At 32.5% G+C, this 11,320-nt stretch overlaps 1 protein-coding gene across 1 annotated transcript; it reads left to right on the plus strand.

Annotated features, from left to right (window-relative positions):
• The first annotated feature begins 4,913 nt into the window (after nucleotides 1–4,913).
• LOC111900809 (protein NRT1/ PTR FAMILY 1.2) lies at nucleotides 4,914–8,216 on the plus strand. The gene is made up of 4 exons (XM_023896694.3): nucleotides 4,914–5,171; nucleotides 5,325–5,542; nucleotides 5,935–6,482; nucleotides 6,896–8,216. The coding sequence occupies exons 1-4, from the start codon at nucleotides 5,084–5,086 to the stop codon at nucleotides 7,836–7,838; spliced, it is 1,797 nt and encodes a 598-aa protein (XP_023752462.1). The 5' UTR covers nucleotides 4,914–5,083; the 3' UTR covers nucleotides 7,839–8,216.
• Nucleotides 8,217–11,320: the final 3,104 nt, after the last annotated feature.

Below are 11,320 nucleotides of genomic sequence, written 5' to 3' on the forward strand. Positions count from 1 at the left end.
GAAGAAAAGACCAAAAATGGAAGGAAATCAGTGAGTCTGGCGTCGGCTCAACGAGTCGCTACGGAGATTCGCGAAGCTGAGGAATCCTTAACTTGCCGTACATGGGCATTAAGTGATGGACTCGACGAGTCGGTTCGAATTTATAAATACGGCTTTTCAGATCGATACAAGGGGAATCGAGAGAACCCTTGGGAAAAAAAAGTTGCGAATTAAAGTCAGAGAAGACCTAGAGAACGAAGATCCAACCCTAAATCTGTTTCCGAAGGAGATTAGAGGAAATTTTCATTATTCTTAATTTAATCTATTGTTTTTCATCATGTATAGACATATAGATTTCGATTTTATGCTTCCAATTGCCTCAATCATGAGCTAAAACCTTTTAACTTCTGTTTGGGGAGATAATATTGATACTATGGTTTGATTTATGGTAGCATTAGTTTAATATTGGTGATTTCGTTAATTTAAGCTTGTTAAAGAACCTTATGTGTGAATGATAACTATTTTTCTGTTAATAGGAAGTTAATTAAGTTGCATGAACATTTCTTAATTGTTTACCTCGTATAATTTATGTGAACACTTTATTATATGATTAGGAATAACGAATGTAAAACTAGAATTAATAATGAAATAGGTAAATTTACGTGTAAGCTTGTGTGATGACCATCAACAAGAGGTTAACTAAAGGGCCAAATTAGTTAACCATTACAAGTCTTAATTAACCCGAATAAATAGCCTAGGGAATTAAATTAAATTAGACAGCTGGCCACTGTTTGAATTAGTTTGTTTTCTAAGGATTAGTGTAACGAATGTGAACCTAATCACATGAATCAGTAGCCAATAGAAGAATTAATTCATTGCACTATTACAATAAAATCAACCATAGGATCAATTGAGTTGAAGCTAAGCAGAAGTCTCCTTCATTATTAAATTTAGTCGAATCTTTGCTTATCTAGTTTTTAGTTAATTAGTTTAAGTATTAGTTAATAAGTTTCTAGTTTTGTAAAACTAGATAAAACCCCCTCTTTTATTTGTTAGTTGTTTTTAGATAATTTTAGTAATTAGTTCAAATTGTCGTTCCTTGAGTTCGATACCCTGCTTACTAGATCTATACCACCAATTGACAGGTCCACTGCCTTTTGTGTGATTAATTATTTTTTATAAGCATGAATAAAACTAGTCTGTTTTACACACATCAATATTTTTCATTGTTATTTTTTTGGAACCGACAAATATATATATAAATAAAAGGCCCAACTAGCAAGTTGATAGCATGGTTCCAAAAAGCGAGCCATGGCGCGCCTCAAGGCGTGTCATGGCGCGATGTGTGGTGTAGCCATTACGAAAACGTCCAAGGCGGGTTTGTGAAGCGTGACGCCCAAATAACGTGTCAAGGCGCACCTTATCGCGTTATGGTGCGAGTTTTTTTTCAAGGCGCGGGTTTTTTTTGTTTTCTTTTTTTTTATCGGGCCCAAAATAAATGAGTTTTTGTTAACTTTTTTCTATTAGATATTAATATAACACTTCTAAAAACTTCATATATTTGATAAAATTCAATAATTGTATGATTTATATCTTTTAATGTATATAATGTAGTCACATCTTGAAAAACGTCATGACTCGCCAAGGCTTGTCATGACTTAACTTTTACCTTGTCGCCAAGCCACGACTTACGTTATTTAGAACCTTGATTGATAGAGAGACAAAACAAGAACAATTACAAAGTTTAAAAAAGTAGGAAACGAGATTACAACTGCCTCACATCAGATTTTCGTATCTCACAACTTTGTAACTTGACCAATTGCGAGGTTAGTGGCTATATAAACAATGTTTTTCAAAGATGGTTAAGATATTTAATATGATTAGAAAGTAGTGTTATTTATTTTGTTGAGTATCCTAAAATAAGTATAACTGAAAATTAATTATTAATTATGTATCGTACTTGTATGCTATAATAAGATGGTATAATCTATTTTCAAATTGATATGTTGTTATATTATTAGAATATTGGAATTGTGATTTTAATAAAATTTTATTAATTGTACAAAAAAATGACACATATGTTGATGGCAAGTCTTATAGAAAACACCATTTACATCTTGAAAGGATAAAACTGGATTCGAAGTGAGATTTTGTCCTGACTTTGATGGATGAAACATGAGAGAACTCGAATCCCAAAAGCCTTAAGAGGGGCTTACTTGGAAGTGAACGATGACAAATATAAAAAATAAAAGATAAATTAAATATTTTTATCATTTGTCAATACCATCTTCTAAGTCTTAAAGGAGTGGGTGCGGTTTTACCACACCTTTGCCACGATTTCGCAACACCACCTTCTAATCATGATTTCGAGTACAATTTGACCGCATATGGTAGGCTGTAGTTGTTGCCCCTCTTTCCTCCTTTATTCAATTTTTTTTCTTCCAACATTCAACCGTTAAATTTGAGATTTTTTTAACCAATAAATAAAACCTTACGACCCTTATTTTTCCAAACATAAATCTAATTCTTATTATTTTTTTATGTATCTATTTATTTCCAAATCACTAGAAATATTGTCATCTTTAGTATTCATTTTTCTTATTTGATGTGTGTTTTTTTGTAAAGTTTGTAAGTTTAAGATTTCTAGTTTTTTTCTAAGTGTTTAGGATTTTTTTTAATGTTATGTTATGTTTTTTTAAGTAAGAAGATGTAATTTTTTTTTGAGGTAGTGATATATATTTTTTTTAATAAATAATGAAAATTTTATTTAGGCATAATTTCGTATATGCCCTTGCTAAACAACTAAATATCATATTAATGAGTTAGATAGTTAGATAGTTAGTTGCAGAAATGTAAGGAAGCATAAATGACAGTAGGTGATCTATCAAGTATACCCGGCCTAAATTCTAAATATCGTATTTGCCCTTCTTAATGTTTTATAATATCATATATACCCAAATATATTTTTTTGTTAATTTTTATTGATTTATAATATTTTTTTGCCATTTTAAAATCACTAAAACTAAAAACAACAATCAAATGGACAATATTGCCCTTCCTTTACAAATCACACGTTTAATTCATTGGCTCTCAAATTCAAACAAATTTAATTCATGTAATTCCTCACGATCGCAATTCTAAATTGCAATACAATAATCAAATTTCAATGCAACCTGCCACATACCAAATATAGGACAAATAAGAAAGCATGATCATGTAATCCTTTTGAATAATAAACACTCACCTGAAGTGTGAATAAAAATATAATCCTTTTGAAAAATGTTCACCTTCTTTGTCCATTTCCGAACTCGTTCAAAAGATTCCTTAGCCTCAAACATTTGTAGTTGATTTTCATCAAAATCTGCCAGCTTTCTAAAGAAAAAGCTATTAAAGAAATGGATACTTTCATCAGCAGGTTTGATCTTCTTCAGGTAAAAAAAACTAAAACGATAAAACTCAGTTTGATGTTAAAGTCAACAATGGTATCAGTGGTAAACTTTTTTAGATGCAACAGCTGAAAGTCTCTTTTAGATATAGAAATAGAATCATAAAACTCTCTAGTCAGAACTCCATTTAAAATTAAGCTTTTCACTAACTTTTGGAGGAAAATCATATGTCGAACAGTGTGAGTCGGAGACCATGGAAAATGGTCGGAATTGGAATCCAATTCCACCCTAAAACCCATGGAGTTCAATTCACATATCCTATATTCTAATTTAGTCCACTTGTAGCTCGTTGAGAAATTTTTTGAAGGTATGGTTCTTTCGATTTCAAGCATGTATATCTTTGAACAAAATCATAATGAAATAAACTAGTGATTAAATTTAGGGATAGTATACGCCAGAGAGACATGAAAGAAGTTGAACAATTGAATCTATATTCATGTTAATTCATCTTGATCGCAACTATAAAAGAATTTGAAAAATTGAAACTAGGAACCCTAAAAACGGAATTCGCATTCTAGATGATTGAATATTCTGCTTTCTGATGAATACCTGAATCTCGGATATAATATGCGGCTTCGAATAAAAACTAGTAATCGATCGATGTAGCATATGACGTTGATCGGCGTTGAACATAGACGAATAAGTATATGCAATCGGAAGGAAGAAAAGGCTGCAAAAAACGTGTTGTATTGGAATTTAGACTAAGGGCATTATTGTCATTTCTTAATTATAGTGATTTTAGATTATAAAAAACAATTATAAATCAATAAAATTTAACAAAAAAATAGAGTTGGGTATATATGATATTAAAATACATTAAGAAGGACAAATACGATATTTAGAATTTAGGCTGAGTAAATATGATATTTAGTTGTTTAGCAAGGGCATATATGAAATTCTGCCTTTTATTTAAATTAATTGTTAAAAAAATGTGGCATCAGTTTTTGTGTGTGGCAAAGAATTACGTTTTTATGGTAAAAACTGACATGATATTTACATAAATCATCTAAATAACATAATAAAAGAACCAATTTCCAATCTCCTACTAAATACAGTTAGCAAAAAATGTATTAATATAACAAATGACAGTTTCTTATGTATATATATTATTATATCACGAAGGAACATACATAGACCTACAATATTCAAAAGTGGTAATTATTAAATAATAAATATTAATTTTTTTTGGTTGAGTTCGAGGCATGAGTTGGTGGGGACTGAAGTCTACGTACATGCACATGGATTCAAGCCCATATGCTACCCCACCACAGTAAAAAAATTCAGCTTATTTACCGGAAATAAAAAAAGAAAAACATTTTTGATATTATAAATTTATAACTAAATAATTAAAATCAAAAATCAAAAATCAAATACGCAAAAATTAACCATGCCCTTTCTTATCACTCACTCACTCTGAAAAAACTCAACAAGTGTGGAGATTGGACTTTTCGTTGAAAACCAAACCCCATGTGTTTTCATTGTTAAAATATTCACTCTGACTTGTGGTTAGACCCCATTCTTGAGCAAAATCATATCCAAAATGCTCTACAGTTTCCTTCCCCTCTTTTTAACCATAAAGATTAACCCATAACTTCTAAGTAGCACCAGTATATAAAGGGAATCCCCCATATTATTTGTCAGAAAAAAACACGAAGAAAATGGGGGAGCAAATGGAGGAATTAAACCAGGAAACACAGGTTTCCTCAAGAAAGAAAGGAGGTTTAGTCACTATGCCTTTCATCATAGGTATGTTGATTCTTCTTAATTCACATCCACATTCTTCAAATCTTGAAAAGTTTGCATTTTTACTTCACATGCCTTGCATTTTTATTTCAAATCAAGAAAGATCTGGGTTTTCGATGATTCTTATAAATCTTGGATCTTTTTCTTGTTTTGCAGCAAATGAGGCATTTGAGAAGGTGGCTAGCTATGGTTTAGTCCCAAATATGATATTCTACTTGATGACGGACTACAAGATTAGTGTCGCAAAAGGCACAAACATACTCTTTCTTTGGACTGCTGCTTCCAATTTTGCCCCTGTTTTGGGTGCATTTCTTTCAGATTCATATTTGGGTCGATTTCTCACCATTGGTTTGGGTTCTTGCTTCTCCTTTCTGGTAATCTTTCAATTTGTTTAAATCTGAGTGTTTAGTAATAACATAAGAACGCAATCGAATCCTGCATTGATTAATGAATCATACGTTGTTTCTTTTAAGCTTTTTTGATCTTTGAACAGTATTTCTGACGTTGACTATATTAACTTGCAAAAAGAATTTATCTGGACGAGGTTGCTGAATTCAATATGTCCAGGAGAGCACTATTAATTAGGTCTGAAACATCCACTGAACATGGAATCGGTTTCTCCAGTTTCTGCCTATTCATGGTCCACAGACCCTACCTCATAATTTCTCTGATAGAAGCCCTCGAAAACCATTTGAATTTTCAAAATTCAAACCTTTTTCGTCCAAATCATAATTTAAAGCTAATCAATTCTTAATTCTAATTACAGGGGATGCTCTTGTTGTGGATAACAACAATGGTCCCACATTTAAAGCCACCGATTTGTAATCAATTCACCGAAACCTGCAAACAAGCGACACATTCTCAATTCGCGTTCTTGATCTTCGCTTTCGTCTTCATATCCTTGGGATCCGGAGGTGTTCGACCATGTTCTTTAGCATTTGGTGCTGAACAAATCGACGATAAACACAATCCCAAAAACGAAAGAGCATTAGAAAGCTTTTTCGGATGGTATTACGCTGCAGGAGCGATCGCTGTTCTTATTGCTTTCACGGGTATTGTTTATATTCAAGAACATGCTGGATGGAAGGTGGGTTTTGGGGTTCCTTTAATTCTCATGTTCTTATCGACACTCTTGTTCTTTGTTGCTTCTTCACTATACGTCAAGATGAAAGTTAAAAAGAGCTTATTCACTAGCTTTTTACAAGTCATTGTTGTCGCTTATAAGAACAGAAAACTACCTTCTCAGCCTCCAAATTCCGATTCGTGGCAATATCACAAAGATTCTCCTGAATCTCTACCCACCAAGAGATTAAGGTATTGTTCTTTGTCACTTAGATCCTAAATAGTTACAATTATCGAATTTTTTTCTAACACTATCTCCAATCCAAACACAAAATCCCATTTTTGTTGCACCAAAATATGTAAAGGACTTGTATAACACAAAATTTGGTTTTATACTATTCGTTTACATCATATTTGGTTTTAATATTGTGTAGGTATATTTTAATTTTAATATTTGTTACTTATATTAGTATTATGTTATATATTCATTTGATATTAAATATTAATTAGTCATATATATTAAATCATATCATATATATATAAAGTGTGTAATCATATAAATTAAAGCTATTGTAACAAAAAAGATGTTAAGAAAGTTTTGTAAAAAACTGTAAATACAAGGGGTATTTTTGTAAAATCTGTGTAATCTTTAATTCTTTATGTAGGTTCTTGAACAAAGCGTGCGTCGTTCAAAACCCAAAAGATTTAACATCAGATGGAGTTGCTTTAGACCCATGGAGTTTATGCACAGTAGAGCAAACCGAAGAACTCAAAGCTCTAATCAGAGTCATACCATTGTGGTCTTCAGGTCTCATGATGTCAATAAACGTCGCTCAATCTTCATTTCCAGTAATCCAAGCAAGCACCATGGATCGACATATGGGATCAAGCTTCCAAATTCCCGCAGGTTCTTTTGCTTTCTTCACAATCGCAGTTCTAGCACTTTGGGTTATATTATACGATCGTGTTATAATCCCATTGGCTACAAAAATCCGAGGGAAACAAGTCCATCTTGGCGTCAAATTAAGAATGGGTATTGGTCTGGTTATCTCAACCATAGCCATGGTGGTTTCCGCCATTGTTGAACATGCTAGAAGAAAGAAAGCAATCGAACAAGGTCTATACAACAACCCTCAAGCTGTAGTTGCCATGTCAGCAATGTGGTTGGTCCCACAATACTGTCTCCATGGATTAGCCGAAGCTTTTAGTGCCATTGGGCAGAATGAGTTTTACTATTCGGAGTTTCCTAAAAGCATGTCAAGTGTCGCAGCTTCTCTTTTCTTGTTAGGAATGGCTGTCGCTAATTTGCTGGCGAGTTTTATTCTAAACACTGTTCAAAGACTTACGCGAGGTGGTGGAAAAGAAGGGTGGATCACGACTAATATTAACCATGGGCGTTATGATAGTTACTATTGGGTTCTTGCTGTTATGAGCTTTGTGAATCTTTTCTATTTCTTGGCTTGTAGTTGGGCTTATGGTCCTTGTGCTGATGAAATGGTGAAAGAGGAGGCTACGAGTAATAGTAGTAAAGACCCTAATGAAGAGTTACAAAGAGCAAGATCTGTAGTGGATGAAAGACAAAATCTTTTCTCTAGTTTGCCATCATAATCGACCTCTTGCAAAATCTTGCAAATATTAGGTGTTTTTCAAGAAAAGTTCATGTTATGGTGGTAAACGTGATCTTGTTTATTAGAATATATGATGATGGATCTAAAACCCGAATGAAAGAAGAAAAAAGAGGGTGTTGGGGAACTAAGAAACTGATCCAATGGCTCTTGAAGTTGCAACGATGGCGACATGGGGTGTTGTTTAGTTTCGTTCCGTTTGGTTTGATGCTTGAAGATAAGATGTTCGAAGAGCTATTGTTTGTGGTGTTGATAGATGTGGTTTTGTTTAGTTTTGTATTATGGATATTGTAATAGGTTTATATGTTGGAATGAACTCGAAAATATACTTGTAAACATAAATATTATGCGTGTTTTAAGATGTTCGTTTGTTGCATCTTTGTGTGTTTTAAAAGATATACAAAATGGTCGTAATTTGAGTTACTTAAAGGTTTATACAAAGCACAAGTTACATAGGGTAATTAATTTTGGTCATTTTTTCATTTAACATAAATTTAATTTTTTTAAGGTAACAAAGTTTCAATTTTCTAGTTCGGGTATAGGTGCAACACACATAATAGATAAATTTGATACTGATATGAGAACATGAATTCTGTCTATCACCAAAGCATAAAAGAGTTAATATCATAAAATATCAACGTACATTTTCATTTTTCTTACTTCGGTAATCAAATTGTTTTCGTAAAATCATTGTATTATCAAAAATCTTACTCGTTAACTTATAGATTGCATTAATCGATAAGTTTTCTTGATGTGACATATATGTGGATAGTAATGGACATCTCATTAACATATGGTCTAGTTGTAACCATCAATGATGTTGATTTTGTAGGGATGTAATTCAATAAATTGGTATTATTTCTTGAAAGGTTAACAAGGAAAAGTTGTCCCCATTTGTATTTTTGTATTTATGGCAAGACATTAGCAAATAATTTGAGTCACATGTGTACCGATGTAGAACCCCGTGGGCACCAAAATAGGTCGATGATTATGATAATAATTGTAGTTTAATTAAAAGATCAACAACAAGAGATTAATTGCAAGACATGATTACACCCAATTTTGGAAGTTAACGTGGCATGTTTTTCAAAATTTGGTTTGAGAGCAAGGAGAATTTAACATTGATTGACAAACTATAAGGTTACTAGTTGGTACCAACTGTTGTTTGCAAGAAATGATTACAAGATATTGTTGGTTAGGTATGGAAAAGGCATTAATAAATATGATAATCATTATTTGGGACCCTTGAATGGGGAATGAAGAATCATTGCAAATCAAGACATATAATCTCAACCATAATTGTTGTAGAAACTTTTGATTGTGATCACTTCTATAACATTTACTTGGATTGTTAAGCACTAATATTAGTCTCACTCATTTTGTATAAATTTCATAGATGATCAATACTTAAACAAATTTTAGAATCACACTTTGTAAACGAATAAAAAATGGTCAAGTGTCTAAGCCAAAACTACTAGCTGAAGCTGAGACTATCTAGAACTTTGTTGTATATTGAAGAATGGGAGTCGGGTAAACTAGTGAAGATGTTCATCTATTATCTTAATAGTTGAAGGCCAAGTTTGTTGAAGATAGATAACTAGCTAAAGGCCGACGTAAGATCAGACTAAAGATTTCTCTCTGCTAGCATAAATTAGTTGAAATGTGTGAAGATTTGGATCTGATATGAGAACTTGCTAAGACTAAAAAGGACAATGGAGGATCAAATATCTTTGTCCCCAACGTGCTTTGTTGTCATAGAAGTGTTGATTATAACATGTTTAACATTAAAAAACAACTTCACATTCTACATTTTTTATTAAAAAGATACAATACATCATGTTACCAAATCAATTAAAGACTCATTTAATCTAATTTCAACTTACATTAACTAACACTTAGGGTTGCATAAACTATTGTCGTGACCGTATTGTTGCTAAGGGTAAATGTCAACTATTATGTCTGAAACAGTTAAGATTTTTCACTTAAGTAAATGTCAACTATTATGTCTAAAACAGTTAAGATTAGAATCCTTTAAAGATCATGAGTGTCCTTAAAGATCGTTTTTAGCGGTACAAAATAGGTGAAATTTTTTGATCAATAGCTTCATATTTCAAAGATTTCTAGTTGCATGTTGAAGCCCACTTAATTGTCATTTATATTTAGAGGCATTCAAGTTTTCTCGCATAGTAAAGTTTCTAATAAGAATTTAATAGTAAAATCATTGAAATTTGTTGTATACAACCTTCATTTCTACATTACATATACTTGTTATTACTTGTATTATTTATAATTAAGAGTATTGAGACTATCAATTGGTACCTTCTCCCAAGAGTTTCAGAAAATGCTACCGATTTGGCCTAATTTAATCACGTTATTCTTCTCATTTCGAAAGAAGAAGAAGTACACCTGTCGACAACCAGTGGCGGCCCTAGAGTGTTCGGGAGGTGCGGTCGCACGAGGCCTCCCATTTTTAAGAGGCCTCCAAATTTTACGACAAATATATAGTTATAGTGTGATATATTCATAAAATACATTTTTATGAGTTATCATTAAATAAAATTGGCTATCGATTTCTTATATGCACATTGTAGAATTTGGTTGCAATCTTGAAGTCGTTTGAATTATAAAAAAAATCAAAGAAAATAAAAAAATCAACATCTAATTGGAAATTCTACAATCTACTAATAATTTAATGAAATTACTTATATTCAAAGAAAAATGCAAATATGTTTCAAGATTCAATTGTAACACCCAATTTTCGTGACCGGATCGATTTAGGGTGTCAATGAGTAAAAGGCTTGGTTTTTGGGTAAAACCAAGGCTCACCACGTGGGCCATAGAAGGGTCACGACGTGGGGAATGATTAAATGAAAACGTTAAATTATGTTGAGCTCACGACGTGAGCAATAAGAGCTCACGACTTGAGATGCGAGGTAGCCCAAGCCCATGGTCTTTTAGGGTTTCCTTCGTATTTAAACCCTATACACTTCATTTTAGGGTTCCAAAACAGCCTTCTTCATCCCTAAGCTTAGTAAAACCCAAACCCTAGCCTCTCATTGTGATTCTTGAGCTTTTGGTGGAGTTTTGGTGGTTTGAAGAGGAAGAGATCAACATGGAAGCATAGTTTCAGCTTGGAGGTTTCATTTGCAACCTCTAGCTACACTTCTGGACAATTGTGAGTAACCAAGATCTAAACTTTAAGTTTTGTTGTTGTTAGATCTAAGGTTTTATGTGTGTTTAACCATGAATTAAGAGTTAGAAGTGTTGGGACTCCCTAAAGTTAACAACTTTATGGGTCCTTAGGGTTCCTTGGTGCTTATATGTTATAGATTTGAAGTTTGGATGATGTTTGAGTTCATGCTTGCGAATTTATCTTCTTTTTCTTCATTAATGACCTAGTTTGAGCCCAAGTATTGTATTAGACATACAAGGCCTTAAAACATCAATGTTTATGATCATACGAGT

This window comes from Lactuca sativa, chromosome 4 (genome assembly GCF_002870075.4).
Source record: "Lactuca sativa cultivar Salinas chromosome 4, Lsat_Salinas_v11, whole genome shotgun sequence".
Classification (NCBI taxonomy): Eukaryota; Viridiplantae; Streptophyta; class Magnoliopsida; order Asterales; family Asteraceae; genus Lactuca; species Lactuca sativa.

Bases quoted from the DNA above. Each gene is read 5' to 3' on its own strand.
- LOC111900809 (XM_023896694.3), top strand. From the start codon at position 5,084: ATGGGGGAGCAAATGGAGGAATTAAACCAGGAAACACAGGTTTCCTCA. The intron at 5,543-5,934 runs GTAATCTTTCAA...TTCTAATTACAG, and splicing joins GTTCTTGCTTCTCCTTTCTG to GGGATGCTCTTGTTGTGGAT. The intron at 6,483-6,895 runs GTATTGTTCTTT...TTCTTTATGTAG, and splicing joins CTACCCACCAAGAGATTAAG to GTTCTTGAACAAAGCGTGCG.